General features: G+C 33.7%; 2 protein-coding genes across 3 annotated transcripts in view; both read right to left on the bottom strand.

Annotated features, from left to right (window-relative positions):
• The window catches only part of LOC149785537 (uncharacterized), a 236648-nt gene that overhangs the window by 120480 nt on the left and 94802 nt on the right, over window positions 1-21366 (bottom strand). The gene's annotated exons all lie outside the window — the stretch shown is intronic.
• Window positions 306-19489, bottom strand: LOC149785539 (uncharacterized). The gene is made up of 4 exons (XM_089931206.1): window positions 17879-19489; window positions 14836-14955; window positions 11169-11282; window positions 306-2042 (listed from the first exon to the last, which is right to left on the bottom strand). Exons 1-4 carry the CDS (start codon window positions 17948-17950, stop codon window positions 1797-1799), a joined length of 552 nt encoding a protein of 183 aa, XP_089787332.1. The 5' UTR covers window positions 17951-19489; the 3' UTR covers window positions 306-1796.

The raw sequence follows: 21366 nt of genomic DNA, 5'->3' as shown, positions 1-21366 counted from the left end.
GAAAAAATGGAAATAAATAGGTAAAAAGGCAATTATTTATTTTGCAGATGAATATTTATCGAATATTTAACATTCAGCAGCGTAAATATGCATTTATTTTATTGATATTTGTGGCAAGAGTGCAGAAAAGGACGACGTGCTTCGTGGGCAGATGGAAATCTGCCCACGAACTTTTATCTGCCCACGAAACCGTCTGAGGACGACAAAACTGCCCACGACCCACCTTAAATAATAGTATATATATATATATATATATATATATATATATATATATATATATATATATATATATATATATATATATCGGTGATGAAATACAAGGAATTTGTTTATTATACTGTTCTAGAAGATTCATCAAATTTGATTATACGATTTATATGGTCTGCAGGTTTTAGTACCACTGTAACTAAATATTGAGATACACATCAATATTCAAATGAACACATTTAACGCCTGGTACATGGTTTTCAGTAAGAACAATAATACGAATTATAACACGGAAAAGAAGACTGAACGCCATACCCCAGTTCGCCTTGTCCGAATGACTATTTTTAGAAACTGATATCACTCTTAGTGACGTTTCACAGACATAAAAAGTACAAGCGCCATAAAAGATGAACAGAGTGAGGGTTACTGCTAGAACTATATGGGATAAAATGTTGACAAACATTTCTCAAAATGCTTAAACAAAATTTTTAAAATACAAAAATCCATTATATTTTGTAAAACAATGATTCTTTGACACGCAATCAGTAATAAAGCGAAATTCATTTTATGTGAATTTATATAAAAAGTACGGAGCTAATCATGTCAGTCTTAATATCCCAAGTAATCATGCAGAAATTTGCATTGCTTAAATGGTCTGATAACATATATTGTATGAAAAAAAAATCTATGATCTGATTCTCTCTTTAGAGACTTGTATATTTTTCATACAATATATTGAACAGTTTATATTAAGTGCTGTTGGTTATGAGGATGAACGTGGTGAATAAATTGCAGGCACAGCAAGAAAGAGCTGTTATATTTATCTCAAAAGGTGATAAACCTATACGGTATTTTCAAACTGAATACTCCTTTCTGGGATTAAAACTGCTTCTCGCAATTATAGATAAGGGTCAAACTGGGTTTTTAAAATGAAGATACATTTTAGAGAACATAAGAAATTTAGATAATTAAATGTTTTATACTAGATATCCATATTAACCTGTACTGCTTTTGATTGGTTTTAAAAATACATTTGCAAATGATTGTTAAATTATGATTTCCATTCTAATTTATGAATTTTATAAAGTGTTGTTATCAAAATATCAAATTGTATTAATATTTTTATTATTAATATATAAAATCACTCATAAAATAGGGTCAAGTAAAGTTTTCGATCTGTTAATGGTTCATATATTGTGAGATATTAGGTTTCGTAAACATTGTACCGAATCCTAGGATTATCTTTCTTCATCCCGTATGTACATAAATTGCAACAATTATAGTTTTCGGGTAATACTGAAGCATATTGTTTAATTCAGACATCAATAGTGACGATCGTTTTATGTTTTATAGACCTCGAGTTAAGACGGCATTATTTGTTTTACAACTCTTGCAGGCTCATCCCTGTAATGTTCTTTAAAAAGCATCACTATCATACATTAAGAAAAAAGGAAATTATGATCTGATTTAAAAACTGAATTCACAGTTTTTACGCAAGAATGAATTATTAAATTTTCCAGAGAAACCCGTCTTGGGTGACAAATCTAATTGTGGATACATGTACTAGTAATATATACAAGTCATATAATCTAGTACAGTAATATGTTTTTCAAATGTTTGCTATTTTCATCGTTTTCTTCGATATTGCTTTTACGTCTCAGAGACTGCATCGTTTTCACTTTCTTTCGGAAATCCTTGTCAACCTTCTCTAGATACTGACATAGGCACAAAACGTCTATTCCATGGCGATCTTCCTTTGGATTTTTCAGTTTATTATCGCATTGAAGAGTCAAATATCCTGGAGTACACGACAGCAGCATATCCAGGGCTTTGTTCTAGAAGAGAAAACATATTCTGTAAAAAATTATACACTTAAAAAGATTTGTTATTAAATTTTCCAAAAGAAACTTCGTATCAATCTTTAGGATTTGTAAATAAAAATAGTGTGTGTGTGATTTAGATTTTAACGCAGCTTTAACAGTTTCTCAGTCATATTGCTACGATGTCTGCAGTGTGGCAGTCTATGGTGATGTCTAGCACTGGGGCATCATGCCACAGAAATGTATCATGATATCCCACCCAGTCACATTATCCTGACACCAAGCCGGCCAGTCCTAACACTAACCTCTTAATGCTGATCCACTAATTTACACTCTTTTCGGTGGATGGGGGTGTTGACAACTCTGAGCACTTGAGGTGGACACGTAATGGACCATAAAAAAAAATAAATCACGTTTTTCATTGACAAAAAAATCTCAGGACTGCGTAATAAATAAATCAGAAAACAAGATTCTGGGTCACCAATTTAGGTGTTACAGTTTTATCATGGCTAAGACTGTGCATCTGAGTATCCAAACATTCTTTCATCCCCAGCGAATGTCAACGAAGAGAGACAAGTATAGGTACGCGCAGTCTATCACTTGTCATCAAAGTGGCAACTGTTAGGAATTACTATATTAGTTAAGTTCCTTGCATATTTCCTTACTTTTTGTTCACTTTTTGATATTAGTCATACGATAAGGTCTTCTTAATGCTAGGCAATAATCTGGGCACAACAAAATCAGCATAGTATATGTGGCATTTCCTAGGAATATTTGCACATGAATTAAATGATTGCAACTTCTAAAGAGCCTGACCTTTCCAGTATCAGGCACGTCACACCATTCTGCTGTGACATTTTACGCAAAATGCCAGATACTGAACTCAGTATTTCTGTTTAGGCTATAATTATGCTTCTTTTTATTACAAGTAACATTCATCAATGTTTAGCAAATCCCCTGGAATATTGAGAGAAAATAATCATCATAATTTTCTTAGTGACAACAATATCATGTAGTAAGATCCCATTCCCCCATTTAGTATAGTGATACGTAGAATAGAAGACAAAAGTTGCCTTGTCTTTATCAACTCTGAAGCCTAACTCACGCATCTGGTTGCATTTACAGTTTTGTTGTTGTTGTTGTTCTAGGGTTTAACGCCATTTTTCAGCACAAGATAGGCTATACATGGCGGCCAGTATTAATGGTGGAGGAAGAACCCTGGAAAACCCAGGTAAGAACCACCGACCCACGAGAAGCTACTGGCAGGCTTTCCCACGTACCCACGCTAGCCGAGCCTTGGACTCGAACCTACGCAGACAGAGGTGAGATGGCAGTGATCCGGAACGGTGAGCGCTTTAGACCACTCGGCCACTCGGGGCCCCCCGCATTTACAGTTTAATATATCTTGCACGAACTAAGTCTAAATATGGACGACAATGTCCTTCCATAGGTTACGACTTTGAGTTCCTTCCGAACACAACGACACCATTACCAAGCTCATTCAGCCGTGAAGATACTTCAGTTTTTGAGCAAGTTATGATAAAGTTTTACAGATATATCATTATTAAAGTTCTAAAGGCCAAAAAAATTCAAAATTCATGCCAATTGTAAATCGTTAAATTTTCGGAAATTAAAAAATGTCGCCATTTTTGCCCTAAATCTCCACCCATTTTGATGGTTTGGAAATAAGATGGTGCCGAAATGTACATAACGGTATTTCCAATATCTCAGTAAATGGATCTGAAGAACATATGATATCAATGTGAACCTAATATCAAATTTAATGGGTTTTGAGATCCATGTGTCATATCGGAAATTACGAAGTTACCTATTTATTAGTGTCCTGAACACTGCTATATGCACCGTGGAAGGCACACAAGTATAATAACCTCATTTCTATGCTAAAATAGACCGGCGTAAAGCTGAGAGGCTTTGGCTTTCCACCAGACTCAATATTCATAAGCAGATATATGAAGCCACTAAGAAGAATGTCACAAATATAGTCCATGCAGCGAAATCAGCCCACGACACTACTAAGATCATGGAAAGTTCCAGCTGCAAAGAGCTCTTCGAGATTACTAACAAGCTAATGTTAAGGAACAAAGCTACACCACTTCCAGCTACCTTCTCTCCAGTCGACCTTCCGGACATGTTTGCAAATTTCTTCCGTGACAAAGTAAAAACCAATTTAGAGATAAGCTTTACACCACAATTTCAATTGACTCGTCGTCACCATACAGTTGGGATACAGAATTTGAGGGGCAACCATTAGCAGCATTTGAACCTGTCTCTGTGGATTTCATACGTACAATCCTGATAAAGAGGCCACCAGTGTCATGTGAACTTGATCCAATTCCAACATCACTGCTGCTTGAGTGCTTAGATCCAGTATTGCCTTCACTAACTGATGTTATTAATACCTCTCTCTCATCCGGGGAATTCCCATCATTTTTTCAAAACTGCCATTGTAAAGCCTCTGCTGAAGAAACCAACACTAGACCATAACGATTTAAAGAACTACCGCCCAGTTTCTAATCTCCCATTCATATCAAAAATCTTAGAAAACGTTGTTCTATTCCAGCTTGTATCTCATCTAAATTCAAACAGTCTTTTTAGCAATGTACAATCTGCATATCGTCCTTGCCACGGTACTGAAACTACTCTTCTAAAAGTAGTTAATGACATTCTCTCTGCGTTGGATAGCAGAAAGATTACAGTCCTCACCCTCCTTGATTTGTCTGCAGCGTTTGACACAATAGACCATGATATATTACTTCACCGTCTCCAGCATGTATTTAGCATTCATGATACAGCCTTACTGTGGTTCAAGTCCTACTTGGTCAACAGGACACAAATTGTATCTGCAGATGGAATACACTCCAGCCCAGTTGATCTATGTTGTGGTGTTCCACAGGGGTCTGTTCTTGGAAGTGTTCTCTTCATTCTGTACACTCACTCGCTCTCAAGTGTCATAGATCATCATCCAGTGTCTCACCAATTGTACGCTGATGACAACCAAATATACAAATCTAACCACTCAATTGAAGTTGATGCTACCATCCAAGGTGTAGAGAGGTGCATTTCTGATGTGAAATCATGGATGACATGTAACAAGCTGCAGATGAATGATGATAAAACTGAGGCCATTCTGATCACAAGACAAAAACTTTCTCATTCACATCCTTTACCTCAAACAATAAATATCAGCAACACCAACATTAAATTCACACAATCAGTACAAAACCTAGGTGTTACTCTGGACAGTACTCTCACATTGCACCAACATGTCATGAACATATGCAAGGCTGCATATCTTGAGCTGAGACGCATCAGCTCAATTCGCAAATATCTTTCAGTTGATGCCACTAAAACACTTGTGTGTTCATTAGTACTTTCAAGACTGGACTATTGTAACTCAATTCTGGTTCATCTCAATATCTGCTCCAGAAACTTCAAAAAGTTAAAAACACAGCTGCTCTGATCATACTTAGAGTACCACGATCAGAGCACACCTCCCCGCTGCTCTGTACCCTACACTGGCTATCCATTCGATCCAGAATCAAACACAAAATTTGTTCTCTGTGCTACGTTTCACTGTCGGACTCTAGTCCAACATACCTATCCGACCTCACCAATGTGTACACACCAGCAAGATATTTACGCTCCACTTCTGACAATCGTATACTCATTATTCCCACTATGAAAACAAAGTCAAATGGACAGCGTTCTTTTGCATGCCAGGGCCCAGAAACGTGGAATGAATTGCCCATTGAAATTAGACAAAAAGACACAGTGATTACATTCAAGAGGGCTCTCAAAACACACTTATTTCGACTGCAAGAACAAACTTAAAGACCTAATAATGTTTCCTACCTTAAATATTCTCAGCATGATTTTTAATGTTTTCTGATTTCATGGTGTTTGTTTTTGTAATCATATCATTATATGTTTTTTATCTTATATGTGTTGTGTAATGTTGTAAAGCGCTTAGAGCTTCTAAAGATTAGGCGCTATACAAAGTCCTCATTATTATTATTATTACATAAATTGCTTAACAGCAGCATAACGCAAAGATTATGGCAACATTTATTAGTTCGCTGGTTCAAAGTGTTGTTGTTCACTATGTTTTCTTGTTTTAATAAATGTATGAGTGGACAAACATGTTCGATATAAATTACACGACCGAAATTTCATTTAAAGTAAGTATACGCGATTAATGTGTGTGGGTATGTGTGTATATAAAAACCACTGTCCTCATTGCTAATAGGTCAGCCGGAAAATTATACTTACTTTGGGGGAATAATTCAAGATGATTATCTGATGTAATTTTCATCTTTGAAAGATAGCGATTGGTAACTAGATTTTGTAAAAGCCAACTGGCCTGCTGTTTTGATGACATATTTCATATTCACTCGAATTGTTGGCATCAGAAATGGAAGTAAGAATACATTATCAAGCTATTAGAATGTATTTATCTTTTTCATTATTTATATTTTTTCATTTAGAGGCCCTATGGAAAAATAGGACCATTAATGACATATAATGGAGGTGACTTTCCTGTTTGGCTACCATGATCCACCGTTGTCCGAGTACACGGACACCACAAGTCTCGCTTTAGATCAGCGAGATAATGCGATAACCCGCGATACCTCTGTTTGTCAGAGTTTGTGAAACTCGTTTATTAACCAGACTTGAAGTCCAGTGTATGCACTATGATACAATTCTCTGCCATCGAGAACTGATAAATCAGTCTTTTTGTTGAAAATGAAATCATATTCTTGGTCAAGACATACCTAACATTAGTCTAGTTACATAACAGTGCCTAAACGAAATTACCATGAAGTAATCAATTTGATTTACCAAACAGTGTTATGCGTTTTCGGATTTCCTACGTAGCTTAATGTTTTTTTAGTCATATCGCTAAAATGTCTGCAGTGTGTCAGATTATAGTGATGTCTAGCACTGGGGTTTCATGCCACAGTCTTGTAGCATCGTGTCCCACCGAATCACTTTATCGTGACACCAGGCCGACCAGTCCTAACACTACCCTTTTAATTCTAAGCGCCAAGCGAGGTAACTGCTATTAGTACCATTTTTATAAGTCCTTGTTATGACTCGGCCCAGAGTTCGAACCCGAAACCTCATGCATCCGAGGTGGACACTCTGACTACTTATGTCACCGGAGTGGTCTTAGCCGAACTAAGCGCATCTCTTCTAGTTACAGGGTATAAGTACCCCAAGAGTGAAGAAAACACATTACATTGACAATTATGAACTCATGCAATCTAATTTGCCTGCACCCAGATGAAGTGTCAAATACATTTAAAGCAATGAAACCATGTGACGACTTACTGTAAGTTGTAGGTGCAATTGTAGAAGAAGAACTCGTGTCTAAATCTGATGCTCCCAACTTTTTAAATGAAAAAAAAAACTATATTTTTCAATATTTCTTTCTTCCATGATGTGTCAAACAATCGATTAATTTAAATTTAATTTTCATTTAAATGCATATAATAATTAACTTATTCATTTTGCAATGGTTGATAGTAATATACAATGCCCGTGTCTGGGACCTGTACGCTGATTCTTCATTGTCCTCAATTTTGTACAACTAAATCCCTAACATTAGACGATAACAACATAATTCTCGGACACTAGAATCCTACTATACACCAAAATCGATATTGAAAAGTTCTATGGCCACAAGAACCCTCTTATCAACCTAAGGTTTTCTTGAAAAATCCTAGGTCACCAAAACCCTACTATCCATTATTAAAATTAGATTTTTTTTATGTTTAGGCCATTAGCACGATAAAAGGATTGCACAGTCCAAAATTAAAAAGCGCCTAAGATGCAGTGCAGAATTATCACGATATCAGATCTTATGCAATTTTCAGTTTAGGCACAAAATAGAAGATATATTACACACACTGTTTCTACTGTTAAAGACACTGTAAAAAAGTTGTATAAAAATTAATATTGTGCGAACAAGGCTATGGTTCATTTGAAAAAAACTTTTGAATAAGATTTCACCAATATATTTCAGATGCAAACATTACAATAAACTATACTATTTGTCGTGGTGTTATATGGTTGTCACCTGATTATGAAAACTGGCACAGTTATTCGGTACGACAACAACTGAGAAAAAATCATTATGTAATCTAAACATAACTGCTGCTATAGAAGGTTTCATTGTTAGTATCTCCCCTTGAAAACACCAGAGGGCATCTCGGTGCAACTCACTTCCGGATAGTTCAGTCAATTAAGATGGCAGATGTAGATCAAGAAAATGTGACAGACCGCTCGTATTATGCAAGCAGGATCGATATCTCAATATCTTAAAAATAGATTCTATCAATATTTGATCAATTGTTTTTACTTTTTTTTCTCACTAACTTGCGCTGCTTTCAGCTTTCAAATAAATATTCTCTGCCTATTTCAGAACTTCATTACCTTTCCATTACTACCTTATGCTCTAGTTTGTATTATTTGATTGTGCGAAAGTGTATTGCTGCGTAAAATGTTCTTACAATTTATCTCACTTGAAGAATAATGAAAATATGTTTATTTTTTACAGCTTCAATTGAAGCAGTTAATGGAGGTTGAACGACAACGAGAAAAAAATTCTAACTTTTTAGGGTTCTTTTATTACTGATTTAGACTATTGCTTTTTTTATTAATGTTCATTATATTTTTCATGAAATAACTTGAGTCTTTTTAAAATGCACAAATGTCAACCACTCTTGAGCAGACAGGCGCACATACAAGTCTCCTTGATGATTATTTTAATTTATTTACTTGAACGGTTGGAAATTTTAGAGTATACAATTTGGAGAAATGTCGATGTTAGACACACTATGCATGTTAAGACATTTGTGGCTCTCACCTACCTGCCTGTATGTATGTATGTATGTATGTATGTATGCATGTATGTCTCCTTTCATCTGGTGCATGGGTATGTATATCCTCGAATGAATGTGTGTTCGCATACGTATATTACATAAACATACTTCTGGTTAAAGACGAGTATAAAATGATGCTAAGACAGAAAGAGTGACTGATAGATAAAGACAACAAAATATGAACATGTGTGAGTATCCATTTATTATTGACTTGTAGAGTATGTTCTTACAAGCAGTCTCTTTTTTAAATCATACTGTTTGCAATTTTACATCTGGTCACGTGGATCAATATTGATGTAAAAGGAGAACCAATATAATATGACGGAATCTGTGAAATAATTGGATCTTTCAAACTTACATATTTGATACAAGGAAAGTTAAACAGAATTAAACTAATTTTAAGAAGACTGTTCTAGATGAATTTGCTGGTGGCAATCAGACATTTTGTTTAAAGACTCCAGCAAATTTGAGAGTTATTACGTGTCAGCATAAGCAAAGAAAAATCATGCTGAAAGTTATTGCATGTACCGTCCGATACTTGATGTTTCAAAAGTCAAAAAGAAAATGAAAAAAAAAAAAAACGCCATTGAGCATGTTATTTAATCTGAGTATTGTACGATATTTACACCCAAATATGAATAAATATTCCGTCTGCATTAATTACACTCCTTTATCTTTATGATAGCTAAGTAATTATTGCTTTGTTAAACGCCTCTGAATACATTCAAATACTGTGTTCCATTTTTTTAAAGAAAACTTTTCTGGTTTAAAATATTCAGCATTACAAATCAGCTGACGTATCGAATTCGTGTTATAATTTTCTTGTCGAACTTGTGTTATAACTTTCTTAACTCGTGTTATAAACGAACTGTTAGCCTTGCGAAAGTAACTGAGAAAGAAGGATATATCAACATATGAAAAATGCAAATTGTTGATATTGTTTTCGTTAAAGTTATATATACAAAAATGTGCAATACATGTTCAAAATCGAAGAGCAAAGTGAAATGTTCCTACAAATGTATCTGAAATTATGGATAATGAATCTATATTATCAGGTATGTATTTAATTTAATTATTTGATATCATTTAAGTATGGAAAGTAATTATTATTTAATTATCTGATATAATGTAAGTATGGACACTGAATCTAATTATCTGATTTAATGTTCTTAATTATTCTCCTAGTATGAACAAAAGAATTTTGACATATATAATTGATTCATTGGTTTAACCATAATGATCTGTAGTACAGCTAAGATTCCTTCCTTTGCTGACTTTATGTTTCGCTAACCAAGTGTAGAACGGTGAACTATCCCCAACTGAATTTTTTTGTAGGCATGCGCACTGGAGCAAAGGGAGATAATTTTAGGAGCTACGATCAACCATGAAACCCTTTATTCATACCGACATGGTACATTACATAATACCTGCAGCTGATACGATATCTGTAACAATTTGTCAAAAGACGGAGAAAGAAGTAAGATCAGAGAATATGTGTAAAGATTATGTAGAAGAAGAAGGCTGAAAGTGAAGATAGACTTCTAATAACAACGGCATGGCTTGAAAGACTCAAATCACAACTGAAATCACATAAGCTTATATATTTATAACTTGAGTTGTAGGAGCTTGTATAATTTCCATTTTAAACGGGTTATTAATTTGTTAATATTATAGCCCTTTTTGTTTCTTTCTTTTTCTGATCAAAAGTAAACCTGTTAATAAAACCGAATGGAACAAGCTAATTAATACAAACTTCATCAAAATTGCAGTAAAATAATTATTCTGCGCTGTTTTACAAATCTACAGTAAAGATCGGAGAAAAAAGTAACCATTTTCTTTACTTTACATCTTGAGTAGAACTTGTGTATTGTGTGGAATCATTATGTTACTTAGAGTTGTCTGCTCGGCGATAGTGATATAATATTATTTTTATTGTCAGATTTCTTTAGATCAGCCGTGTCTGGGAAAGATTAATTACGGATTTTAACTTTCTTGAGACAGAAAAATGTGAGGAATTAGACTTAAGAAATGTATGTTTATTTCACATATATAATAATAACAACGAGAAGTGACATAAGGGAAAATTCCTCGTGTAAAGTTTTGTAGATTACTTTATCTTTTTTCAAGACATTTAAATGTGCCTGAGATACAAAAATTCGTCATTGTCTGTTTACTTCTACTGATTGAAATTCAGGAAATTGTTTCAGAGAAAAATTATATTTATGATCATATGTACCTCATAATCCAAGTTCTCTGTTTCCTGAATTAAAAGAAGAGGTTCATCATCAACAACATCTTCAATCTCATCTGGCATCACTTGATTGATTGCGTCGATATTCCGTACTGATTGCTGCGGAGAGAAAGAAAACTTTAAAGAGAGAAATTTGCAGAAGATTTTAATTTTGTGTGAAGAGTCATCTTAACTGAATAAGGAATGATTAATCTGTTAACAACATTCTTTATTTTTGCCAGATTTAGTAACGTCATGCTGGGATAGAGTATCATATAACATGCAAAACATCATATTGCATGGTTTTTAACTACTAAATTATTTGATATAATAACATCGGTATATTATGAAACCTGAAACCATTGATATTTTGAATTGAAAGAAATACCGTTATTAACGAAAAGGTCTGCGATATAACTTCGAACTAATTTAAGCGAATGCTGATCAATTTCCAATCGGCATACCCATAGATTTCTTCTGACTGATTCAATTGTGTGTACCGTGACTTGAATGTATACCAAAACCTGTTATGCACTAATTAAACCTCTTGGTATGTTTTTCGTCTTTGTTTAATTCACTAAACATATTTAAAGAAAGTCAGGTTCTAAACATTATTGAAATATGTCAGGAATATAGGTTTTAAACAATGAAATAGCAAAACTATTACGAACTCGTTGAAAATAATATAAATGTGCGTATCTTTCATGTACTCATATCGCAACAGTATCACCTGAAATATTACTTGTGTTCAATTATTACCGTAACTATGGAATGATCTTGGACACTCTTTAGCTGTTAGCTATTATTTATCAGGATAACTTAAAAGAAACACATTCAAAGGATGATGACATACTGAAATGAGTAATTTTGGTATCAATCATGTCTAAACATATTCGGTCACATATGTTAATTTCTAGTAGCGACATTTGTTGATTTGTTTAGAATTTTGAAGAAATAAATGGCAAGCCATGTTCAATAGTGAATATTTTTAATTCAATTGAAAGTCATGTCTAATTTTTCCAGGTTCGTATAAATTCAAAACTTGGAATAATAATCATTTCAGCAAAAATGAATAGCGTTAGGGAAGATTAAATATCAGAGTTGAGGTGAGATACTCTCAACATACTAAAACCCATTCATTCTAACAAAGATATATTGACCTAGAGGGGATCAGCGCACAATGTTTAAAAATTGGTAATGGCCATCTCCATTTCAGCATTACTTTCTTTATGAACGGTGCTCTAAAAACTGGATTTTTTCATAACGAAAGGAATTTTGCTAAAGTCATGCCTCTCTTTAGGAATGGGACAAGGGACCAGACATCAATTTCTTTTTTTTACATTCTGTCAAAACTACAAAATCACCTGTCTTTACCTTTTGATTACAATTTATCAACATATAATTTTGTTCTCCCAAAATTAACCAGACTTTAGAAATTCCGAGTTTTGTCGGACGGCCTTAACAAACAGTACAAAAGGGAATCTTTATGGAGTATTATTATTTGATGTTAGAAAGCATTTGATTTGGTTAATCACAAAATTATTCGACAGAAATTATGAACTTATGGATGTTAAAATGTAACAGTCTTGTTTAGCCCATATTTAAACAACAGATCTCGAACCATTTGTTCTAATAGTGTTTTAAGATCTCCATCCCATTTAACTGTTGGACTACCTTGATCGCCAAGTTTAGGGCTACCCTGTTTTTTCCTGTATGTCAGTGCACACGTTTTAAACATTGATACGTATAATATCCTCTGGTATCAAAATATACTTATATCTTTGTGGATGCGGATGGCACGGCTGGGGAATCTGTATTTATAGATTGAGAGTAAGCTAACTTCTAGTATGCCAAACTTCTCAACATTCGGGTACCACCATTAAAATGTACATAAATTCTCAAAAGAAAATAATGTATTACTGATTGGCACTACCCAAAAGAAAGAAAAAAATTCAGAAGAATATTAGAATAGGTCTGTCTAATGTAAGCTTAACTGAATGTATTAATCATGAAATACTTTTAAGAATCAGAGATGACGTTTTGTTATGGAATAAAACAGATGAACTCTGCATGTAGCAAACTTGCTTTGAAATTATTTTGGTTGAGAAAAATTAAACATTTTATAGCACCAAAATCAAACTTACTTCAGGAAATTGTTTCATCATACCTCATTTTCATTATTATTTCAGAATTAGCGGACACTGCTCAGTTTATCTTTTGAAATGCACTGAACCCCTATACAAATCGGGCGAAAACACTTTTGGATGAGAAATATTAAACATGAAGCAAAATTATGTGGAAAGCGCATATAGTTAGTTTTATAGATATAATGAATATGGAACAAATCACTCATAATGTACAAAATTAAGAGCACACAGACACCGTATTATCCTAATCGCTTAATCCAGTACCAGAAGTTCATACTAGAATCACATGCTCTTCCATTAAAAATTAACTAGGTTACCAAAAACACAAAAAACATTATTTCAGCTGAAATGGAATTTTATAGAATTTTATTGCCTCCTGTCTGTGATAATACTTAATTTACTTAGTTTGTGTAATTTTTATACATAATGGCAATACTGAACATCTTAATGCATCGCATCCACGTGTGAGATAAGCCTTTGGCTATACAGTCCATCAAAAATAAATAAAGTCTGTTTATATTATTATTCTTTTTATTATTGTTGTTGTTGTTGTTGTTGCTAAAATTGATATTCAAAAGCATGATATGTTCACCTAATAAATTAACAGAAGTACAGTTTCTAAATTAATGCACAGTTCTCAATTTGAACACTATCATAATGGTTGAAATTACATAAAAGGATATACATTCTGCTTCAGTACGTTCTAAATAAATTCTGTAAATTTACAACCGCAGGTTTTCCACAATACTGCATGTGTCTCTTTGCATTAATCATGAATGCTTGCTATACTTAGTATTATGACTCTATGGTCTTAAATTGTTTGACAGAAAAAGCAAAACCAACACGTTTAGTAAAATCAACAAATAATTTATTTAGCTTGAATACGAAGTGAAAATTCAAACGATACATTATTGCGAATTAAACCCCATTTAATCCTAAATATTCTTTAGCAAGTCGAAAGGTATAGAATGTTCCGAATAAATTCTAATAATCTTGAATATACTGATGTAGCACAGTGATATAATCAAGAATGTCTTTGAATAAGTTCTCAATAATCCCAAAGTAGTGTTTAAAAACAAAAGGTCAATGAGCACCTTTTAATTCCAATGAATAGTTTAAATAATTCCTCTCATATTGTATCTGAACACAGCTGCAAACGTTGATCATATATTAACCAACTGATCAAAGACTGATATTGAATATGAATTAGTTATCAATTACCAAATCATTTTTATACATATTTACCTTGAATCATTTCGCAATAGTGTTCCGCAAAATCCAATTATCTTTATGGATCATTACACCAAACTGTAAACAGATTCGCTTCTAGAACCTTCTAAACTAGTTAACAATACTCGGCCTTAAAACTAAAGATATAAAAATACCTTGTTTTCTTCTTAGAATTATGACAAAATTCAAGTATGCAAAAACTCCATTTTCACAACTTCAGTCACGGGCATTATACAAGTCAGGTATACAACATGAATCAGAATTATTTTAACACTGATGCAAAAATGGTGTCTCACCTCTGTGTCTTCTTCAGCATTGATCCTTTCTCTATCATGTGATTCATCATCTGTGTCTAAATAACATGAATTCACGTAGGGTTGAGAAACAGCATGAACTTGTTGTCCAGTGGAGTCTACCTGCTTAAATCAAAATAAGAACTACGTGTTTACTGATCCTCGTTTTAAATATTCTAGCTAATATGTGCAAACACATTATAGAGACAGTTAAAATAGGCATGCCTAACATTCAATGTATGTCCATGTCATTGCTACACACTATATTGGCCCAAGCTCGATGAGTGTATGTAACGAAGGCGTTACTCTGCATGGAGTACGAGTACGCCACATGGTGTGGGTAGTTAAACTTAAAATCTGTTCACCTGGATGTTCATATAGGACTCACAGTACTAATTCAGCCCCATAATAAATATATGCAAACACGATGATATTACAAATTCAGTAACATTAATTTTATGAATGTTCAGGATCAAACCTATATTTATCAGTATAGATGTATCCTTGACGACAGCGTCTGTGTAGCGACTACCATATGAGCTGGGGCATTGTCTCAGTCTGCATGTGTTTAAAAATGAGTTTTCAATTCCCCATCAAAGAGTCAGATGGTGATTTCAGAACTGAGTGTTTCAAGCTCAAGTCTGTGAACGGAATGAAATTCCATCTATAAAACATTGTCTAATCATTTTTTAGTTACAACCAGGATAAGCTTTCAAAAGATTCTTTTTACTAAAATCTTACCATCACTGTCAATCATTCGTGACAAGCCAAACCGATATATCTCTATTTTATGTTCACCTATTTTAAGACCGGTTCGCATTCATATATATAAATAGTACTTGAAGTACTATATAGTATAGTATATAGAATCATGTTCACGTCGTGGCAGAAATAATTGCAGATGATAGGATTTTATGGTTGGTTAAAGTAACCATAGCTATGATTTTTGTTGATCAAATTAATTTATAAACAACATTAACTTAAAATTTGAACAAGTATTTATCTATGGTTTAAAAAAAGAAAAAAAGAAAGAAATTACGTATATAGATGGCATTACTCAGACAGCCAGCATATTTGCCATGCCAAAATGGCACACACTGGCTTTAGAAAAGTGTTTATGTCTAAGTATCTTCAAAGGCACAACTTTCTCAGTTAAATCAAGCAGCTTTGTTTTGAATAACGAGTATATTAATCTTCTAATCTAAAACAAAGAAGACAAAGAAGACAACCTTGAATGATTTAATCATCAGGCATCAAATGTATGTTGTTACTTGTAATGTGAATCCCTTTACTTACTTTCAATCTCTAACGAGAATTATAAATACTGACCGTTTTAAACTGATTTAGATAGTACACCACGAAAAAATAGACATACATCTACAGGGAGTCACAGGGAGGAGTGAATTTATAAATCGCATGCTTTGTCCTTTTTTCTGACTGTAATGAAATATATGTGAAAATTAGGGATGTTTTGTTAAGTATTATTTAATATTAGTGGAGTTTTACCATGGTCTATTCAGGCCTGACTGTTAAGTGATATGTGCCTTAGTTGTCATCATAAATGTTGCTGATGAAAATTATTTCAGTTACAACAGAATATTAAACTGGATCAGGAAAAGCGGACGTCGGTTCTAATATTTACGTGTGCAGCGAGGGGTGGTGTTTACAAATCAATTTTTTGTCTAATATTGGGTAATTTTAATTCATTATGATATCATAGCGAGCGACATTAATCTAGTTTACATTCGATCACCTTACGGCTATCCTTATATAACAATGTCCACGAATGTTAACACATTTTGTCAGACGTATATCCCGGGGTGGTCATATAATGATCTCCCAAGGAATACTGATCGACGATGCATACAGAACACTGATGGACTTTACGGCATAGGTGGTGTATTCTTTGGATAGAAAGAAATATAGAAATGAAAAGAAATTAGGTACATGTATTGTTAAAAATGAATGATGCGCTCATTATCCTTACTATTCGTCGGCGTAGCCCCATCAGAGGTATGCAAAAGTCTTACTGTACGAGACCCGTATGACCGCCAGAAAACCGATGTGAATTGGTTGGGGTTTGGTAATATAATATTCACCGAAAGTTCTTCACTTGTTTTCTTCAGACGAAAATTACAAATATTGTGTCATTTTGAACTGAGTGAAATACCTGCGAGACTAAAGAAGTGCACTACTGCTATACCGATGACTATAAGCACACCTCAACCAATAATGAGGTATTTAGGAGCTTGTGATCAGAAATATGCTACAGCATTTTGGTGACCTTGTTTCAACTAAATTCAAAATGAATTCTTGTCTTGCCATAATAACAAATGCCACAAATACTGCAAATCAACACTTCAAAGTGAATCAAATTTAGTCATGTGTCAAACAACCCCATTAATAGCGGTGATTATTTAGCTCTGTGGACATTTAAGTTCCAGCTAATCACTTGATATATTCTATATTTGCAAGTTACAGATATTTTTGTTTAAAATTTTGATGATTCCATTTGCATGAAATGTTAGTGTTCTTCTTTATTTCTGTTTAATAATAATCTCAGATAGTAAAGGTACATGTCCATTATCAGTTTATGTTATATTTCAAGACCAAGCTTAAGGACAATTCAAAACTTTCAATCTCTTTAGATATTTATATTTCTTTCCATATAATAAATTCCCCTCCACTAAATAAGAAAATGTTTTCTCATCAGTACATTCTATTTTACAAGTGATCTAAGATACAGATTCATATATTTTGGAATGAAGTTTAATAAAAACAAAATAAAAGAAATCATCACAACTACATATAATATGCTACCTTCATACTTCAGCATACTTTTGAAAGGAGATTATCTTTGTTTGGTTCAAAATTCATACTAAAACAAGCAATTGTAGCGCATTGTGGAATCGTCGAGGATTTTTTGTGTGGATTGAAAGTAATAAGGTATCATATTCAATCGTAAAATAACCGCACTGTCAGCTGTGTAAACTGGACAAGCTAAGTGTACAGTCAAATGAGAAGACAATGCTTGATCATTACTGACATTTATCTCGCTACTTCGATTGGCTTCCACAATCCCAGACAGAAGTGGTAAATCATCAACTGGAGCTATCATCTGGCCGCTGTCTGGAATATCTATATGCTCAGTTGCGCCAGTATTCTCTTCTTTCGCCAAATGTCGTATTACATATTCCTAATAACAATACGAATGAAATTCAATCAAACATTTATTCAAACAAATTCATTGACCGATATGCTATATTTTGTTTAGCCTATGAATTCCGCCAGATTACTATTGTAAGTTTTATTGATGTTTTTGTTTATTTGTTACTGTTAAGTTATTCAACATCTTGTAAAATAGGAAGTACATTAAAGCGACACGCATTTAAATATACATTTACTATATTGATCTTACTCTGTCCTAATAGTTAACGATAATACCTACATCATTTCTGAGGTTATTCTTATGTAGGATAATTAAATTATTATTTCTTGTTATTCAGATTTTGCGTTCTGTTTCCTTCCTACTGAGTGTAACAAAGAGAGAGAGAGAGAGAGAAAGAGAGAGAGAGAGAATAAAGAAAAGGCGATGATTAAACCTTGCAGAGCTCAAATTTGCATGTATAAAATATTAGCTTAGTCATTGTTAAGGCTATTCATTGCAGATTATTTCATTCCATACGTTCAATGGCAAACGCCATCAAATGTACTGGAAACTTTTTTAAAATAATTTTTGTCATAACATTTTTATCTATCTGTCAGTCTTCTCTCTGTATCGTTCTGTTTGTCTATTTCGATCTATCTATTGAATTGCAAAGGATAAATGATGCTCTTTAACTCACACACACAAGGACACTATCGCCTCCATGATTTCACTTGGTCTTTAACGCCCAATTGCTATATATTTTCTGAACTTAGAAAAGCAGCAAACATTTGGTCGGATATATTTCAAAACTGTATGAAGAAGCACTATCAAAATTCGATACCTGAGGTTTTGGGTGAAATTAACATTTTATGACTAATTTTAAATTATCTTGTGTCAGATCCCTTCCAAAAAGCATACACATGGTCCAGAAAACAACATTTCGACAATACATTTTAGGAAGCGACAACACTTGTTGCAAACCCTCTCTGGAAAGGAATGCACTTATGCAAGTAAATCAGTATTGTCTCTTCTCAATCAGACTGGCAGACACTGAGACAAAGACGTTCTAAAACCAAACTGGTCCCTCACCCCCACCAATCACACTTACTAATAGGCTTCCTCCAATTTCTCTGACAAAACCCCTGCATTTTGCATATCACAGCCTGCTAGTAATAACACGTTCTATAATAACTCGGCCACGCGGACAAATATAAGGACCATCGGTCTTGTTATCTCCCTTCATTCACTTCCACTGACATAGTACTTCAAATTCCCCATCATCTAACAAATCCTATGCAGATTGTGTACGCACCTGAACGCCCGTTTTGACACAAGTGCGACCTGTTATTTGACTAACCCCTCCAACCACAAGAATTCGAACGTGCGACAATACGATCTCGAAGACGCACGCGAGGACGCAACGGAAATAATATGATTTGGTCCCGACCTATATTTTACAAAAAGTAATTTGCACTTCAAATTTAAAAGATTTACTGCAGTACAAACGCCAGCTAGGGAATGCCGAATGTTGTTCTGGTACCACCTGATACATTTGCCCAAGAAATCTCAGCTGCCTATGAATGTCACAAAAATAACTGCAGACATCTGAAGTATTGATAGGCAAAAGAGTAGTGCTTAGACTGTCTTTGCATAATGTTTGAAATTAGGCCAGTTTTGACAAAAACCGACGTTTCCCAATGCAAATGTTTTTAGTTCTTAAATAACTCTATGAATACTTACTTTGATGAAGGCGGGAATTTAGAAACACGCTTAAAAAAGAAGGATGACATTATTAATGCAAAATTGTATCCCCTCCACCAAAGAAGGTAAGGCTATACGAATACGTTTGCTCCATGTTATGCAATCATTTTTGTAGCTTGGAGGAAAAAAGAAATATTTGCGAAAGTGCAAATGTAACCACTGTTCTATGTTAATTTATTGATATTTTCTTCAATTTGGACTGATTCAGAAGAACTGAAGGAGTTTGTTTAAACTGGATAAATAATCACCATTCATCAATTAATATTAAAAACAAAATTAGAAAGGAAAGTTACCAATTCATAGATAATAATGTACAAGTGAAGATAAAGATACTAGGGTACAATTCAAGAAAAAAGACACTCATCAATTGCTACATGAAATAATTTTCATCAACGGGATACCTTCAGGAGAATTGGCAAATTCCAAATATTGAGGTTCCGCCAGTTTTGATACATTAAAAATGACCTTCGCAAGGTTTTGAGGAAGATGCTACATATTCTGTGAACTTAGAAAAATAACATTTGAGGCATTTGTTACTAATCTAGGTCTTGGAGTATGTAACACAAAGAAAGTGAAACCAAAAGCATACAAAATAAATTGAAAATGCAGGAGATATTTAAAATAATGTGAACTAAATTGCAAATAATCCTAAACGTCAAATCACAAGTCAAAATATACAGAATGTTCTGAATGAATTCCAATAGTTTTTAATGTCATGATATAACACAATGATGCAATCCAGAATGTCTTTAAATGAGTTCACAGAAATTCACAGTAAACAGCAATGTATTAATCCAAAGTCAATCAGCATTTTAGTAATTCCAATGAATATTATACATAAAGAAATAAATAATACCTCACGAAGTATATATGATGTCAACAAAACAACTTTAAACTCTGATCGCAAATGGATTCAAACAGACTGATCTACCGTAGGATTTAATGTTTTGTTTTGAGATCCCTATTTATACACATTTTCACTTGAACCCTGTCGTGAAATTGAAGCAATCAAACGGACGAACCAAATTTAATTGTAACCAAGACTGGACTGCAACGTAAATGTTATGTAAACATAACTTCAACAGATTACAATCAGGGACAAAAGTTAATCTCACAAGATAAATCAAATATACATGATACAAAAGGAAGCATAAATATTTGCAACAAATCACAATAAATTTATAACGTTCATTGTTCATTTCAATAGACGTTCAGGCTCGGTTACAAATGCAAATACAAATAAAAACATAAAAGGCATTTTAGTGAGATGAAATTACCGAGTATCAACAAGCCTGGTTATTTAAGTGTGAACTTAATAGTTATATGCGTGTAATTGTCTATTTAATTCAGACATCTGCTGGTCACAATTAAACAAAATAAAAAAAAAAACAAGTCTATGTTTAAAAGCTTAAATATTGAAATTCCACCGACCGAATATCCGTGACCATAGTCTTGTGGATTTTTAAAAGAATTATCAAACCTTATTTATTATGGTACACTGTATATTGTGTAGGATCACTAAGACAGATTCAGTCTGTCTGTCTGTCTGTCTACCTGTCTATCTATCTGCCCGTAAATCCGTCCGTCCATCCATCATTCTATCCTTCCATCGATCCATTTATCTA

The sequence above is a fragment of the Sinohyriopsis cumingii genome, chromosome 13 (genome assembly GCF_028554795.1).
Source record: "Sinohyriopsis cumingii isolate HCF-2022 chromosome 13, ASM2855479v2, whole genome shotgun sequence".
NCBI classification, from domain to species: Eukaryota; Metazoa; Mollusca; class Bivalvia; order Unionida; family Unionidae; genus Sinohyriopsis; species Sinohyriopsis cumingii.
This window is presented reverse-complemented; position numbering and strand designations above follow the sequence as displayed.